We start from the raw sequence: 18694 nt of genomic DNA, 5'->3' as shown, positions 1-18694 counted from the left end.
CCAATAGAAGATGCTACCTCTAATCTGAGGATTAGGGTCTGAAATACGCATTTAAAGCAGAATTCACATGAAGCTGAATCGGCACCCAAGCTGTCCTTTCAGCTGAAGTGAGTGGTTCCCATTTCCAGCCCCAGTTGTAAAGGAAATGCTTATTTTATGCCCCAGAATCCTACTCAGCATGGTGAGATAAAGGGCCTGCCAGAATTGAGCTTTCATAAGAAATACAAGGTGTGTCTCTCCCATCCGAAGTTCACTCAGGACTCAGAGCTCACTCAGCAGAGTGGAAGAGCAGAATCTTCCACACTATTTACTTATCTCAATGATTAGAACTGAATTTGAGGACATTAAAAAGCACATGTGGCAAGACTCCATCACATACTTATCACAGATACAACATGGTAGGGCAGACTGCGGGGCACAGAGCGAGTGCAGGAGGGAGGGAGCTCGCTCCCCTCTGGCCGGCCAGTCCTCGGGTTAGGACTTAGGACTGTATGATCTAGAGGAGCATATTCATTTCAAATAGTGCCTTTAAATATTGTGCTCAATGCTGAGGAATGTTTAAAAAAAAAGATTCAAAGCAAATGATCGCACATAGGGTTTAACATATGGTACAGTAAATGCAGAGAGCATACCCTAAGAGACAAAGATTTTATTTAGCATAAAGACATGTATCTACCTACCTAGATAGAGGAACTTCTGGATAACAGCCTAAAGTGAAAAGTAAAAGTAATAATAAGAAATAATATTTTGTGCATTTACAAAACTAAATATACAGCCTATAGTAGTTGGCAGAACCCAGAAATATAAATTTATTTCTCAATGGCAAAATCTATTAAAATTTTTTTCCTAAACGTTTTTTTTCTTTTGTAAACATATATATTAATGAAATGGTGGCTAAACCCACAGAGAAAAATGTGTTGGTTGTACATTTCTGTGCCCAAAATTATTTATATATTTACATAAAAGATGCTACCTTGGTTAATCAATGTCTTTTTGCATTTACACATTTGAATTACTTTAGTCTTGCATTCCCTAGTAAGGAGCTACAGTGATAATATTTTGAATTAAAGCCCTAAAAAGATCTTGATACAAGACACATAATCCATCCATTTGAAAATTATTTTTCTCTGCTGTGTTATTTTTCTTAGCCTGGCTAGAACTTGGTCCCAGAAATGGATACACTGATGGCTATTCCAATAACAGAGCCAGGCAGGAAGGGTGAAGGGGAAGAAATTATTTGTCACTAACAACCCAGTATCCCAAGTCAAAATGCTAAATAAACTATGGCCAAAAAGACCTAAGTCTACTCACAGGAGCTGGCTTCTATGGCTATCAGTCACTGTCTCACCTAAGCTGCACTGAACACCCCGAAACCTGCTTTTATTAATGAGAAAGCAATGGGCTTTTGCCTTAAAAAAAAAAAACTATTAACAAATGTTTTCCATTGCCTGAAAGTTCTTAACCTTGAAATCTTCAGAGGAAAAGTGTTACATAAATCAAAGAATTTAATTTAATATAATAATTTAAATATTTCAAGAGATATATAACTCAAAAATGCCTGGATGAGTGGGACCTATTCCCAGAAACTCATTCTAATAAAAAAAAGTAACAGAATAAGTAATATGAAAGTAACTAATGGTATCACCTTCAAATAATCCAGCATCTTTCTTCTAAAAACTTCAATGTGTTATATTTAGGATCACATTAAGAAAAACAGTATTTCACAAAGAATTGTTATTAAAGTAAGAAGGACCAGTTTATACATGGAAAAACATTTTATAATAATAGGAACAAAGTTATAAAACTCATTTTCTTAAAATTAAGAAAATCAGTGTAGCATTGTGGTCAAGAGCGCAGACTCCAGAAGTTAGAAAGCCTGGGATGGAATCCAAACTGTCTACTACTTACTAATTACTAGCCATGAGTCCTTTGGTAAATCACTTAACCTCCCTTAAGCCTCATGACAATATTAATAGCACCTGCTTCTCATAATAGTTGCTCTGGTAATTAAACAAAAATGATGTATGAAAGTACTTAATCCTATGCCGTCTGGCACATCACAAGTGGGTTCAGTAAGGGATAGCAGTACTGTGGCTTCTTATGGACAGATACCTTCAAATATACAAATATATTCAAAATACAACTGTTTCCTTAATACCATTATTGTCATGAAACTATAACTTAAAAGGACCTAGCTTCTCTTTTAAGATTCTCCTGCATTCCATTAAAATGTTCCAGTGTCTTATTTTTTTTTTCTATCGGGAAGCTGCTGTGACTAGTTCATGAAATAAATGCCTTTTGATCAACTTCCTTTTACGTACCTCAGAAATATCACCAACGAAATCCCCATAAAACAGGTCAATGGGAGAGTCAGATGCTTTGGGGTTGATCAGGAGGGCATCAAATTCCTTGCCCACTTCAAAGTTTCCAATCTCTTTATCCAGCCCCAGGGCTATAGAGTGGAATAAATTAATAAACAGTCAGGATTTCGAGCCATCAGACCATGCAAGTGCCCCAGTTTGCAAGGACAGAATCTGCTAACTTGTCACTAGAAAAAAGTTAGGATCTTAATAGTGAAGCATTCCAATAGGTTGCAAGACTTCAACTTACAGAAAGCAGAATAAGCACAGGGAAAGCAAAATCTGAGAATAAAAGAAGTTCTCCTCATCACCATGATCGTAATTCTGATGGTGTCTCTCTGTTTCAGCTCTGTCAGGGCCCTTCACAGCCCTGCTGGTCTCTGATTTCCATTCATCCCTCTGAGAAACATGACAATTTATGTATCTTTTTTCCCTCCTATTCTCCTACTGACATTCCAGTTCCTTTCCTTGCTTTTTTTGTTCTTTTTGTTCTATGAAATAGCCGACAAGATCTATTTTTGTGGCTATGAAATGAACCTCAAATAAACAAAAAATAATTGTTCTTTTGCATATCTGTCAATGCAGACATATCCATCATAAGTTCCTTAGTTTAAACCTTTTGAATAGAAAAAAATTCACTTCTGAAAGTAAATAGATCCTCATAACTCAAGAGCACCAGTGCTTTGAAAGCAGATTAAATTCTCTGTAACCTTAAAGATTTTCTGATTGCCAGAGAAGAATGATTTTCTAAAATAGGGCATAGGTCAGTAACATCTATTGGCTTGATCCATCTCATAGCTAAAATTCGTGTTCTGTGAATTGTGGACATGGAGGAAGAACATCTCAGTTTTATGGTTTAGTTTCAGAAGATAAGGGTAGTTGGCTTTCCTGGTCAATGAAGATACTGAATTTAAAGCTCCTCAAAGCCTGTAAATCTGAATAGAGTGTACCAACTGGAGTGCAGCATTGTTTATTTGAATTGTTACATGTATTCGTTGTGTTCTGTCGCTGTCAGGATACAGTCCCAAGTGAGAATATTAGATCCCATATTCCTGTTAGACAATACATGCTACGTTATATTTCTGTGTATGGATACCCAGAAGTCTTCTGGCAATGCTCTAAGCACTGACTTAGATGTTCTCCTTGTTCTTAAATGGTTATTTAAAGGGTAACTCTTTTATTCTCAGAAAAGAAAAACTTTTTAGCTAAAGAATTCTTATAGGAAGACAGGGGTGCAAACATAATTGGAAATGTTAAAAGCAGTTAGGTGACTTCTACTGATTGTGTGAGGAAGAACTGAATGCAGCAGAAAATCACTGGAAATTTTTTCCTCCTTCAGTGATCACACTCTACTTCGTTTTGCCCTTGACAAAGAAGCATGATAAACATGAGCTTTTGATGACTATATTCAGCAGAAAATTGTTGCATGTTTAATAGGTCAGATAACCAGGTTCATTTGCCAGGGTTTGTGAACTAACTGGACTATTTGTAAGAACCTGGAGAGTTCAGGCATGAACTAACCAGAAAGATACTACTGCTCTCAGTGAATTTGTAAATTGACCTAAATTCAGATTACTGCAGAGAGGCCCAGCTGGGCTGGTAGGCAACTCAAGTGCATTTTAGGAAATGCAGTTTTGCTGTCTTTGGAGCAAATGATGAGCAGTGATGGCTTTGTGAAGGTGATTTATGCATGTCTTGATTTTGAGAGTGAATGTAAAGCTGGGAAGATGCCAACTTTAAACAAGGGTCCATTCATCTCATTTCACTCAGACTCTCATAGAAACACAAGCTAAGGAAAAAGAAATTCCCTGGCAGTAACCCCAGCAGCCCAGAAAATAGATTTGAAAGCTACACAGCAAGGGAGAAATGATGTGGTAAGCACCCCACGCCGGCCTGGTCAGACACAGGATCCTGAAGAAACAACTCACAGAGAGCCTAGAATTAAAAAAAAGCACTTTTTAAATACAAGATGTTTATACCATGAAAATAAGGTGGTAGGACAACTTCTTGAACTCAGATGTGAAAGTGGGGTGGCAGTGGGGAGTGTCACAGTTGCTAAAATAATGGAACTTTTAAAACTTGGAACTTCAGAAAATGAAATCATAGACTTAGGGAAATGCAAAGAGCATGACCTCTACTTGTTTTTCTTGAAATGTCCTTTATGGCATTCATCACAGCCTGGAACATTCAAAGAAGAGCCAGGAAGTTTCTCTTCCCAGGATACTCTTGGCCTCCATTGTCCTTCATTTCTAAGATCTAGGGTATATATCAGAAATGTAAAAAAATTAAAATATATAAAAAATGTACACCTCTCAAGATCTGTGTTATTTCTCTCTTGCTACTTAAGGTTTCATGCTATGTTCACCGTCATCTATCCAGATTATACTGTATACTAAAGTGACTGGAAGTAGTACAATTAACAATTTCTATTTTTCCATAAAAATAGTTACATGTGAAAACTGGGAAAAGCTGATCAACAATATTTGCATATCAACCAACTATATTTTTACATCTTTCTCCTTTTAAAGAGGCTCGAGTGATTAATATACTTAAATATATCAACAAAATACATGGTTTAAGCTGAGATTTATTCAGGAAGTTACCACAATGGAAGGCAGTGGGTAAGAACCTTCACTCTGGTGCCAGATTTTCTGGATTCAAATCATGGCACACAGTAGCTTAATAGGTATATAACCCTCACTCAGGTCCCTAGCTGGTAAAATGGAATTAATAACAGTGGCTCTGAGGATTAAATAATAACATGCAGAAAGCATGTTGCATGGTGCCTATCACATGACAAGATTCATGGCTATTATTATTAGTATTACTACTTAGGCCAATAGAGAGTGTGTTACTTGACTCAATGGAAAAAGCTGATGGTTTTAAAGAACTCATGCATATGAGCAATGCAGGTATCCATTAAAACAATATAATTGCATACTGAACATCTCTTTTGCCAAAAACAGGGAACTTGCCAAAAGAATGATGCCTCCACCACATGCTTAAACATGTACTTTACTTGCTAAATTTTGGGTATGTTATGTGAGATGTGACAATCATGAGCACAGGATGCCATGCTGACGCCACTGTCATGTGCCCTTATACTGCAGTCAGAGGCACAGACTGACATGGTTGTACACTGTGCAAGAGAGAAATAAAATGATCATTACCTTGGCTTCCTCCAAGAGTAGCTAGTCTGAAGACCTCTTTGAGGGTGAGGCTTTTTGCATTTATCTTATTAATTGAAAGGGTATTGGAAACCATCACTGCTCTTCTGATTGCATCAAGCATGGACGATGAATAACCACCAGCCACATCTGTGGTTGATAAAATAAAGCCAAAACAGTAACCTTATGAGATAAATAAAATATTAGGTATATAAGGGTGGTTTTTGTCTTTAGTGACAGATATTCAGTCTTTAATATACTTCAAAGAAAAGATCTGGTCTACAAACACAGAATAGACAGAGTAACATTTAAAGGAATTCAAAACCTCCAGTTAGTTTCAAATGTATCTGTATTAGTTTCCTAGAACTGCTGCAGCAAATTACCATACACATACGTGGTGGCTTGGAATAGCAGAACTTTCTTCTCTTACAATTTTGAAGGGCAGAAGCCTTAAATCAAAGTGTTAGCAGGGCCACAATCCCTACAAAGGCTCTAGGAAGACTCTTTCCTGGCGTCTGTCAGTTTCTGGTGGCTCCTGGCATTCCTTGGCTTGTGGCAGTGTAACTCCCATGTCTGCCTCCATCTTCACATGGCCTTCTTCCCTCTGTCTTTATGTGCCTCTCCCTGTCTGTCTCGTAAGGACAGTCATCATTGGATTCACCCTAATTCAGAATGACTTCATCTTAAGCTCCTTGCCTTAATTACATCTGCAAAGACCTTTATTCCAAATAAGATCACATTTACATGTTCCTGGTAGACATCTCTTTTTTTGGGAGATGGGAGGTGGAGCACAGTTCAACCCAGTACAATGCCCAAATGTTTAATAAAGAGAAAAAGCATCTCTGAATATTCCTTAAACTCTCACATAAATTGGTCAGATATGACCACAATGTTCTAAAGATAATTTAGATAACATGAGATTTAAAATAAGCTCACAGTTCTGTGTTCTAAAAACTTGTCCTAACTCTATTCTAATTCAGATGAGAACTTTAGGAATTAAAAAGCTACTTCTTTCATAATTTTTCAGGAAAAGCTTTTACAATGAAGTTATATATTCTGGAAAATTAGTGTAATAAATGAGCAGTGCTGCTGTAGACAGCTTTATATTTGTCACTGGCGTCATTAGATGAGGAATGAGATTTTTTATAGTGATTTAAATAAGCCCCTAATCATAATTAAATTGAAATACTACCTTTGACAAGAATGAATGTAGAATTTATTAAATGAGTTTGTATAAATAAATGTCAAGTAAGTTAACATGTTTTATTAGAGGGAGAGTACATCTACAGCTAATAAAATACACTTTATATTTCAAGGGTTCCTCCTGTCATTTCTAGGTAGACACATATAATTGTTAGTGCCTGTATGTACCAGAAGGATCAAAAGGAACAGCCTACTAAATAATAATCCTAGATTGCAGTTTAACTTTATGTTCACCTGTCTTACATGTCTTTAGAGAAACTTGTATGATAATTTTTTTAGAAAATACTATTCTTTAACCAGAACAGTATTGCCAGAGAATCATTCAGTTCCTTGACAAGTTTTATTCACGGACTTAATTATTAGTCCACTTTAATAAACAATAGCCATTCATTCTACCTTCATTTTGTCATAGCATCAAACTAAGAAAACAAATGATTTGGGAATAATGCACGTTAAGCTTTGAAATACTTTGTCTACCAATTCTTTGTTACTAGAACAAAGAACGTATTGAGTCTAAAGGCAGAATAAAATTATATCACTGCCTGGTGTGGAAAAATGGGAAGATTGAATAAGTATTTCAAAATATGTGGATAAAGACTGGAAGGAAACAGAAGCAAGGCAATGCTATTAAGATGGTGTGAGGATGGAAGATTTAAATACTTTTATAACAGGTTTTATAAAATATGACAGAAAGTAGTCTCTACCTCAATATCTAATCAAAACTATCCATTTTGAAAGAATAAGGATAGATTTGGAAACAATGCTCTAATTTATTGAGAAAATTTCGAGAGCAGTCTTATGTTGCTGATTAATCATTCCATATTCTTCTGGTTGTTGTTAATGAAGTTCCAACAGAGGAACAATACTGGGTGGATGAAAGAATGAACCCTGGACCAGCCAACGATGGTATTTAGTCAGGACCTTATGCGTAACAGTCAAGCTTTTCTCTTAGGAATTTCCATTGTGATACTAACATCCTGATCCCTCCCCGTTGAGCTGAGCCCGGGAAGCTTCCTCATCCCTCTGCAGCAGTTGTAATGTAGGCAGACTCTCGACTGTGGATTTGGAACTTTTTTTGCTTTGTTGGTCTTTGGTCAGTTACTTAGTACTGATGACCCTCAGTTTTCTCAGAAAATATAAATAACATCATCTGTCTTAACAGTTATTGAGGAAATTCAGTTAAATAAGGTAAGGGCTGGGGAATGAGGACCAAAGGGTAGAAACTGCATGGTGGAATGGTCGAGGGAGGAAAATGGGTGGTCTTTCTTAGAAATCTGTTCCCTAACCCCATGCCCTCTCTACTGTCATGAAAAAGAATGGCACTATCACTTGCTTGCCAGAGCCAACATAAAGACTGTTTTTTTTTTTAACATCTTTATTGTGGTATGGTTCCTGAACAACAAACTACACATATTTCAAATGTACAATTTGATGAATTTCAATAGATGTATACACCAATGAAACCTCTACCACAATAAAGATAGCTAACGTTTCCATCACTCCCCAGGACGTGCAATTTTTGAATTCCCAATTTATCCCTTCCCATCCCCTCTCTCCTCTGCTAACCATAAGTTTGTTCTCTGTGTCTGTGAATCTGTTTCTGTTTTGTAGATAAGTTCATTTGTGTCCTTTTTTTTTTTTTTAAGATTCCACATATAAGTGATATCATACGGCATTTTCCTTTCTCTTTCTGGCTTACTTCACTTAGAACACTTCACTTAGAATGACAATCTCCAGGTCCATCCATGTTGCTGCAAGTGGTATTATTTTATTATTTTTTATGGCTGAGTAGTATTCCACTGTATATCTATACTACAGATTCTTTATCAAGTCATCTGTTGATGGTCATTTGGGTTGTTTCCATTTCTTGGCTATTGTAAATATTGTGGCTATGAACACTGGGTTGCATGTGTCTTTTTGAATTATATTTTTCTCTGGGTATATGCCCAGGAGTGGGATTGCTGGATCATATGGTAAGTCTGTTTTAATCTTTTAAGGAACCTCCATACTGTCCTCCACAGTGGCTGCACCAATTTACATTCCCACCAACAGTGTAGGAGGGTTCCTTTTCCTCCACACCCTCTCCAGCATTTATCGTTTGTGGACTTTTTAATGGTGGCCATTCTGACCAGTGTGAGATGATACCTTATTGTAGTTTTGATTTGCATTTCTCTAGCAATTAGTGATGTTGAGCATCTTTTCATGTGCTTGTTGGCCATCTGGATGTCTTCTTTAGAGAGATGTCTGTTTAGGTCTTCTGCCCAATTTTTGATTGGGTTGCTTCTTTTTTGTTGATATTAAGGTGTATGCGCTGTCTGTATATTTTGAAAATTAGTCCCTTGTTGGTTGCATCATTTGCAGATATTTTCTCCCATTCTGTATAGGTTGTCTTTTCATTTTGTTGATGGTGTCCTTAGCTGTGCAAAAGCTGTTAAGTTTAATTAGGTCCCGTTTGTTTGTTTTTGCTTTTATTTCCATTACTTCAGGAACTGGTTCAAAAAATATATTGCTGTTATTTATATCCAAGTGTTCTGCCTATGTTTTCCTCTAGGAGTTTTATAGTATCCGGTCTTACATTTAAGTCTTTAATCCATTTTGAGTTTATTTTTGTATATGTGTTAGAGACTGTTCTAATTTCAGTCTTTCACAGGTAGCTGTTCAGTTTTCCCAGCACCACTTATTGAAGAGACTGTCTTTTCTCCATTGTATATTCTTGCCTCCTTTGTCGTAGGTTAATTGACCATAAGTGTGTGCATTTATTTCTGGACTTTCTATCCTGTTCCATTGATCTCTTTCTGGTTTTGGTATCAGGGTGATCATGGCCTCATAGAATGAGTTTGGAAGTGTTCCTTCCTCTGCAATTTTTTGGAATAGGTGTTAACTCTTCTTTAAATATTTTGTATTTACCAAAATAAATATTCACCTGTGAATTCTGGTCCTGGACTTTTGTTTTGGGGAGTTTTTAAATTACTGATTCAATTTTAGAACTGGTAATTGGTCTATTCATGTTACCTATTTTTTCTTCGTTCAGTGTTGGCAGATTGTACCTGTATAAGAAATTGTCCATTTCTTGTAGGTTATCCCTTTTGTTGATGTGTAGTTGCTCATAGTAGCCTCTTATGATCCCTTGTATTTCTGTGGTGTTGGTTGTAACTTCTTTTTTCATTTCTGATTTTATTAATTTGGGCCCCCTCCCTTTTTTTCTTGATGAGTCTGGCTAAAGGTTTATCAATTTCATTTATCTTTTCAAAGAACCAGCTTTTAGTTTCATTGATCTTTTTTTTTTTTTTTTTTTTTTTTGGTCTCTATTTCATTTATTTCTACTGTAATCTTCATGCTTTCTTTTCTTCTGTTAACTTTGGGTTTGGTTTGTTCTTTCTCTAGGTTCTTTACATATAAGGTTAGGTTGTTTACTTGAGATTTTTCTTGTTTCCTGAGGTCAGCTTTTATCGCTAAACTTCCCTCTTAGAACTGCTTTTGCTGTGTCCTAGAAGTTTTGGATCACTGTGTTTTTGTTTTCATTTGTCTCAAAGTATTTTTTGATTTTATCTTTGATTTCTTCAGTGATCCATTTGTTGTTTAGTAGCATACTGTTTATCCTCCATGTGTTTACAGTTTTTTCTTGTAGTTGATTTCTAACATAGCATTGTGGTTGGTAAAGATGCTTAGTACAATTTCAGTTTTCTTAAATTTACTGAGGCTAGCTTTGTGGGCCAGCATGTGGTCGATTCTGGAGAATGTTCCATGTGCGCTTAAAGAATGTGTATTCTGCTGCTTTTGGATGGAATGCTCTATAGATATCAATTAAGTCCATCTGGTCTGACGTGTCATTTAAGGCCTGTATTTCCTTTCTGTCTGGATGATCTGTCTACTGACATAAGTGAGGTGTTAATGTCCCTATTATGTTATTGTTGACTTCTTTTATGTTTGTTAACAACTGCCTTATGTACTGAGATGCTCCTATGTTGGGTACATATATATTTATAATTGTTATATCCTCTTTTTGGATTGATCCCTTGAGCATTATGTAGTATCCGTCTTTGTCTCTTGTTAGCAGTCTTTATTTTAAAATCTATTTTGTCTGACAGAAGTATTGCTACTCCAGCTTTCTTTCGGTTTCCAATTGCGTGGAATATCTTTTTCCATAACCTTACTTTCAGCCTGCATGTGTCTCTAGCTCTGAAGTGGGTCTTATGTAGACAGCATATATATGGGTCTTGTTTTTGTATCCATTCAGCCAGTCTATGTCATTTGGTCAGAGCATTTAATCCATTTACATTTAAGGTAATTATCGATACATATGTTCTTATTGACATTTTGTTAATTGTTTTGGGTTTGTTTTTGTAGGTCTTTTTTTCTCTTCTTTTTGTTCTTTTCTTGTAGTCTGACTAGAGAAGTCCTTTAACATTTGTTGTAAAGCTGATTTGATGGTGCTGAATTCTTTTAGCTTTTGCTTATCTGTGAAGCTTTTGATTTCTCCATCAAATCTGAATGAGAGAGCCTTGCTGGATAGAGTAATCTTGGTTCTAAATTTTTCCCTTTCATCACTTTAAATATATCATGCCACTTCTTTCTGGCCTGTAGTTTCTGCTGAAAAATTAGCTGATAACCTAATGGGAGTTCCATTGTATGTTATTTGTTACTTTTCTCTTGCTGATTCTAATATTTTCTCCTTGTCCTTAATTTTTATCAATTTGATTACTGTGTGCCTTGGTGTGTTCCTCTTTGGGTTGATCCTGTGTGGAACTCTCTGTGCTTCAGGACCTTTTTATAAGAAGCTAATAACACTGTACAGAGTAAAAACTTGAGCTAGAGGACAACAGAAAGATAAAAGGAAGTGACTTTATATATGTTTTCTTATGCATTCATTCAGATTTATTGAGCACCTTCTTTGTGCTTGATTTACTTAAGTACTGTTAAATAAAACTTACAGGCTCCACAAAAGCTTACTATCTAGTGAAGGAAAAAGAAAAGAGGCATATAAACAAACAAACATATACTAACTATAAACTGTGTTCTGTTAGTGATAGAGAAAAATGGAGGTGGAAGCCCATTTAGACAGGATGGTCAGAGAAGACCTCTTTAAGGCAGTGATATTTAAACCAGGACAAAAGTGAGAACTCAGCCAGGTAAAGAGAGGCATAAAGGGCATTCCAGGCAGAGGAACAGAATGCACAAAGGTCTTTTGGTAGAAGGGAGTATGATTCACGGAGGGGATTAAATGGTGCAACTGTAGGGAGGAACAAGCAGTGTGAGAGGAGGCTGGGAGGTGGAGACATGTGACACTATGCATAACTTTGTGGCCTTGCAAAGAAGTTTGCGTATTCAAAGTCCCACTGAAGGGTGGTAATCAGGAGTGGATGAAATGGTGATATTTTCATTGTGATTCTTTTGAGAAGAGATGACTGGATTAGAAGAGCCCAGGATGAAGATGAGACTGATGAGGATGCTAGTGCAGGAGTTCAAGCAAGAAGAAATAGCAGCTTGCATTGGGTGGGGGCGGGTTGATATGGGAAGAAAGGATGGATTTAGGAGATATTAAGGAGTCATGAGGTTGGACATTAGACTGGCATAGACATGGAGAAGTGGTAAAGGAGAAGGTTCCCCAAACAATGTCCAAGGTTCTAGCTTGAGAAAGTGAATTCTCTAAAACGGGGAGCCATTTAAGAGAACCAAGTTTAAATGTGTTTGAGGGTATAATGAAGTATGGGGATTCTATGAGGAGGGACAAAGAGAAAGGAAAAAGCAGGCAACTGAAAATACAGGTTTGGAATTCAAAGAGGAGTCTTGGCTGGATATGAAAATCTGAGTCATCTACATGTATGTAATCATGTGAAGCCATGGCTGCAGATGATGACTCCTAAGAAAGTATAAAGTGGAAAGAGGAGAGAGCCTAGGACTGAGCCTTGAGGAAAGGTCTTGAATGGCCAGGGAGAGAAGAGACCTTCAGAGAAGATGTTGAAGGGCAGGCAAGAGAGGTAGAAGGGAAACTAAAACAGTGTGGTTTCATGGAGTCCAAGGTGAGGCTGTTTGGACAAAGAAACCCAGTGTGATGAGGACAGAATGGTGTCCTTTGGAGCTGGCAGCACAAGAGATCACAGTGGTGACAGCACAGGGGTGAAAGGACAAGGATCGTTACGATGGAGGGTGGTGAGAAGCCAGGCTGAAGTGGGTGGAGAGACAGAAGAGTGTCTAGGAAGGGGCAGCAGTGTGGGGACCCACTCACTGAAGAAGTTTTGCTGTGAAGGGGAGTAGGGAGGTAGGGCAGGAGCCAGAAAAGGGCGTCTTATTGAGAGAGTGTTTTTCATGTCTTTGCTCATAAGATCAGGAGATATTAGAGAATGTTTGTGTGCTGATAGGAATGATCTAGCAGGGAGGAGATAATGAGGATGCAGGAGAGTTAGTGGCCAATGGAACTGATTACTGAGATCATGAGAGAGGAGGGAGTACAGAACACACCTGAGGGTATTTTAGTTTTTGCCTTAGATTGGAAGTTTTTTTTTTTTCAGCTGTAGCAAGGAAAAGAAGAGAAAATGCAAGCAGATGGAGGAAGGTATATACATTTGGTGGTGGGAAGATGAGAGAAGGGTTTCTGACTTTCTATTTTCTCACTGACTTGTGAGATAAGGTCATTTAGCTGGAAGTGAGGAGTGTATGATATGAGGTAGAAGGTTTAGGAAGAAATAAGTCTGTTAGAATATGGGGCATATTGGAGAAACATAATTGTCTATTGGGATAGTGCTGAGGGTCGTTTGGAATTTGAGAGCAACGTTTAAAATAAAACCACTAAAGGATTTTTTTCCAGCACCATCCAGCTGCTCTGGACACAGACACTGAGAAGGGGAATAGTTGAGGCAACCAAGGGTGTTGGGCTTATGAGAGGGACAGTAGAAATGAGGAAGTTTCCAAGGGAATGATAATAGTGATGTACTCTGGCATCTAAGATGGGTAAATTAGGAAAGGAATCATGGATTTTGAGAAAGCATGTAATCACTGGATTGGAGTCTACAAGTTGATCAAAGAATGTTGCTTTGGGAGTAACTGAAATAAGTTAGAATAGGAATTTGGCCCCAGAAAGTGGTACCCTGGCTCCATGTATGTTGTTATTTTGATGAATTTGGAGGTGGTGGTATTGCAAACTTGTTCCATATTTTTATTTGTCACTTAGGTTACTGTTTTATGGTAATTCGCTGTCTCCTTTTTCTGAGATAAGGAAGTTTATACTTATAATTTTGCTCCTACTTGCCAAATACATTTTCATCCTTTCAACTTTACATATAAACCAAATGTCTTGGTTTCTGTTAACAAAATCAGAAAATAGAATAATTTTTAATACTTAGAAAATTCCTTTTTGCAGACCATATATTACTTTCAAATTTTATAAAATATTGGAGACATTTAAGTGATATAAGGAAAATATAACACCAAAACTCAAGGACCTGACACTCAGTTTCAAAAATAGCATCATATAATCAGGTCCCGGGAATCTTCTTGATTTATGGTGCCATTTTGATTTTTTGGTGTTTATATTTTGTTGTTATTAAGACTGTTTTTAGAGCAGTTTAAAGTTCATAGTCTGATAGTCTTTTTTAAAAAAGGTATTACTTTAAGCATTGTACACATTTTCTTGAAATACATTTTTGATTTTGACTTTTAACTACTTTCCAATTTTTTTATTACTTATTTTTACCTTCCCTGACATCCTGTTGTACCATTACTTCCCCATACCATGACCTTCCATTTTGTCTTCATTCATTGACAGAGTTCATGGGGAGAGTATTTGCCAAACCTTTATATATAGAATTTTGTTGCCTTCACATACGAGGGAGAATGTAATCTGATACAATATTCTTAAATAACAACCACTTTGTCTCAAAACTTCTTGGTATTTTGTATGCCAACAAAAACACCTGCAACCAAATTGGTTTTTAATTGTTTTACTGATAACTGACTTCTCCCCCACTTCATTGTTTTAGAACTGTTTTCTTTATAATTCAGATGTTTTACCACAATCGGTTCAGGTATGGTTTATCCTAGAATACAGGGATTTACCCTTCAAAGCTCTGATTATTCCATCAGTTCCATTAGTTCTGGATCCGTGGGCAGAAGAATCCCATGTGTTGGCGCTGTGTGGCCTGCCCTCCCTGTGGGTCATTCTCAAACACCTCCTTGGTCAGCTTTGTTCTCCACACCACTGATTTAATTTTCCACAACAATAATTCTACTTCTCATAGTTTCCTGCATGGTTTGTTGTTGTTTTTAAACAAACATGAAGTATAATTAAGGTATCATAAAATTTACAGAACTTGTGTTCAATTTGATGAATGTTAAAAATTGTATATAGCCATTAAACAACCTTTCAAAAAAACCAAGATATTAATCATTTCCATCATTCCAGCAAGGTCCCTATGGCCATTTCCCATCAATTCCCACCTCCTTACCCCCACCCTCAAGCCGTGGCAACTACTTTCTCATATCTATCAATATAGGTTAGCTCTGCTGGTCCCTGGATTTCATACACACAGAAATCATACAGTTTGTGTGCTCTTTTGTGCCTGGCTTTTTTCAGAATATTTTTTAGGTTTACCCATATCAGTGATTGATTCTTTTTTAAAAAATGCTGGCTAGCATTTCATTGTATAAATATGCCACAATTTGCTTACCCATCCTCCTGTTGGCAGGTGTTTGAATTATTTCTAGTCTGGAGCTATTACAGATAAAGCTCTTATATTCTTGTACAACTCTTTGCAAATGTGTTAATTTCTCCAAAATTTAATTACTGAGTCATATGTAGATGTATATTTAACTTTATAAGAAATGGCCAACAGTTCTCTAAAGTGGCTGGCTGTTTCCTCTCCTCTCCCTCCAGTAGTGTATGAGAGTCTAAATGCTTTTTGGTTTTTGTTTTTTCAGTTTTCTTCTTTTCATTTTCAAAATTTCCTTCTCCATCATAACTTATGGTCGCTTCATAGTGCCATGTTTTCTTGTACTCCATGGATGATAGCAATTTTCTGAAATCTTATTCTGGATCCTGAAGTAGGTGGTTTTCAGAGATACATCCATCCTCTTATTCCTTTTGATACTGCTTTCCCTTGTTTTAAAATATTGTTGTGGAGTTTCATATGTTTCTCCTATCTAATAATTGAGCAAGTCCAGATCTGCCTTCACTTGTTATAGACAGGATGAGTGAACCACTCTGGGATCTGATCTCTGTCCACAGTGTAAGGTTAAATAATCAAAAGGCCAAAGGAGAAGGACAAGCTTATACATAATGGTCATGTTTAGGAAACAGTGGTGTGCAGAGTGCCTGCTGCAGCAGAGACTGTAAAACACCACCATATTCTCCAGGTTAATATGAGAATATGTCGTATTTAATCAAATCTTTAATCAAGAAAACATCTGACTCTTTCCCTTTTAAACCAATCTTTATCAACTAGTGTGACATGCCAGGTATGTGCTAACCACCTCACGTGCATTTTTTTATTAAGCCTCAAAACAAGCTTATAAGATAGACGTTGTTATAATTATTTTTCTTGTTATAGAAATTAGGAAATAGAGTATTAGAAAATTAAGGTTATTTGCTGAAGGTCTTACAGCTAATAAGGGACAGAGTTTTACCTAATCATTTTAGACCATCATTGTACAACCCCAAATCAAAAACTGGAAGTCATGTGATGAATTAAATCATGGAGACCAAAAAACTAGAAAATTTGAAAGCAATACTTACCTAATTTTTGCACGTCTGCTAAATTTTCCATTAATTATATAGTGTGTAAGAAAAAAAAAAACTCTTGGTCACTTTTCTTATTAAAGCTTTTCTGTGAAGGTAAAAAAAAACTGGTTTCCTGCCTTAATATCTGCAACTCTATCCAGGTATTACACAATCTCAGTGATTCAAGGCTGAAATTCAAAATTTTTAAACTCTTAATTTCTTGGATTCATGTAAAATTGGGGAAGTCTTCTAGCACACTTTTTTTTTTTTTTTACTGAAGTATAGTCATTTACAATGTTGCATCAATTTCTGCTGAAAGCATGTTTCACTCATTCGTATACATACATATATTCCTTTTCATTATAGGTTACTACAAGATATTTAATATAGTTCCCTGTGCTATACAGTAGAAACCTGTTGTTTATCTGTTTTATATAGAGTAATTATTTAGTATGTGCAAATCTCTAACACCCAGTTTATCCTTTCCCACCCACTCTCCCCTGGTAACTGTTTGTTTTCTATGTCTGTGAATCTGTTTGTTTTGTAAGTTCATGTGTGTCTTCTTTTTTTTTTTTTTTTTTTTTTTTAGATTCCAGATATAAGTGATATCATATGATATTTTTCTTCCTCTTTCTGGCTTACTTCACTTAGAATGATGATCTCTAGGCCCACCCATGTTGCTGCAAATGGCATTATTTTATACTTTTTTATGGCTGAGTAGTATTCCATTGTGTGTGTGTGTGTGTGTGTGTGTGTGTGTGTGTGTGTATACCAGTCAGAATGGCCATCATTCAAAAGTCCACAAATGACAAATGCTAGAGAGGTTGTGGAGAAAAGGGGGGACCCTTTTACACTGTTGGTGGGAATGTAAATTGATGCAGCCACTATGGAGAACAGTATGGAGTTTCCTTAAAAAACTAAAAATAGAGCTACCATATGATCCAGCAATCCCACTCCTGGGCATATATCTGAAGGGAACTATAACTTGAAAAGATACATGTACCCCAATGTTCATAGCAGCACTATTTACAATAGCCAGCACATGAAAACAACCTAAATGTCCATTGACAGATGACTGGATAAAGAAGCTGTGGTATATTTATATAATGGAATACTACTCAGCCATAAAAAAGAATAAAATACTGCCACTTGCAGTAACATGGATGGACCTGGAGATCATCATTCCAGTAAGTAAAGAGAAGTAAGTAAGCCAGAAAGAGAAAGAAAAATACCATATGGTATCCCTTGTATCTGGAATCTAAAAAGATAAACGATCTTATTTATAATATAGAAACAGGCACACAGACATAGAGAACAAACTTACAGTTACCACAGGAGAAAGGGATGAGAAGGGATAAATTGGGAGTTCAAGATTTGCAGGTACTACTATGTATAAAATAGATAAACAACAGGTTTCTACTGTATAGCACAGGGAACTATATTCCCTTGTATATCTTGTAGTAACTTAGATGAAAAAGAATATGAAAATGAATATATGTATGTTCATGTATGACTGAAGCATTATGCTGTACCCAGAAATTGATACAATGTTGTAAACTACTTCAATTAAAAATATATATATACAAAAAGAAGAAATTGAATATATAATAATTATATATATGTAGATGAATATAGTGTATCAAATGATGATAAAAGCCTATAAACCTTGCAAAAAAAAGTTATGCACCTAATCGATCACCATGGCTCTTCATGGCAGACTACTAACCTGTGCCCAGCCCTATCTTCACCTCATGTTTCAGGACCTCGAGCACATTGAGAAGGCCGCTGCTCAGCCTGCAGAGAGAGGAGAGAGTGAGGACAAGGGGACCCGCATGGGCCCAACAAGAGAAGGACAGACAGGGTGGGATCTCACCAGAACCTGATTCCCTCCTCGAAGTTCTAAGACATTAGTCAGATCAGACCATTTGAGACCTTGAGTGAAAAGGATCATGAAGGGGCTTGAATCTTTGGGCAGAGATTATCAGGAGGGTATGAAGCAGCAAGAATTAGAAAGGAGAGCAGGGATCATTTGTAAGGAAAAATAAATTAAATCTTGCAGTTAGTTCAAAAGTCATCAATTTTTCATATTTTTCAGCTTTACTGAGGTATAAGTGACAAATAAAATTGTAAGATGTTTAAAGGCTAGAATGTGTTGATTTGATACACATATACATTGTGAGAGGATTCCCACCACTGAGTTAACCAGCACATCTGTCACCTCACATATTTACCTTCTCTCTCTCTTTTTTTTT

At 36.5% G+C, this 18694-nt stretch overlaps 1 protein-coding gene and 1 long non-coding RNA gene across 9 annotated transcripts in view; one reads left to right on the top strand and one right to left on the bottom strand.

Annotated features, from left to right (window-relative positions):
- Positions 1-18694, bottom strand: part of GDA (guanine deaminase) — a 91724-nt gene that overhangs the window by 4134 nt on the left and 68896 nt on the right. For 3 of the 6 annotated variants that reach the window (XM_006194721.2, XM_014567795.2, XM_032477829.1), the window contains exons 10-13: positions 18169-18236; positions 5531-5677; positions 2322-2452; positions 681-708 (exon numbers count right to left, since the gene is read on the bottom strand). In XM_006194721.2, the coding sequence (XP_006194783.1) occupies positions 681-708; positions 2322-2452; positions 5531-5677; positions 18169-18236 (374 nt within the window). Of the gene's footprint in view, positions 1-680; positions 709-2321; positions 2453-4242; positions 4617-5530; positions 5678-18168; positions 18237-18694 lie in introns of those variants that run through there. The other 3 variants (XR_004319256.1, XR_004319255.1, XM_032477828.1) reach the window with 3 other exon arrangements.
- The window catches only part of LOC106730878, an 82509-nt gene that overhangs the window by 50105 nt on the left and 13710 nt on the right, over positions 1-18694 (top strand). The gene's annotated exons all lie outside the window — the stretch shown is intronic.

The sequence above is a fragment of the Camelus ferus genome, chromosome 4, assembly GCF_009834535.1.
Source record: "Camelus ferus isolate YT-003-E chromosome 4, BCGSAC_Cfer_1.0, whole genome shotgun sequence".
NCBI lineage: Eukaryota > Metazoa > Chordata > Mammalia > Artiodactyla > Camelidae > Camelus > Camelus ferus.
Note: the sequence above shows the minus strand (reverse complement) of the source record. Positions and strands in the feature narration are given on the sequence as shown.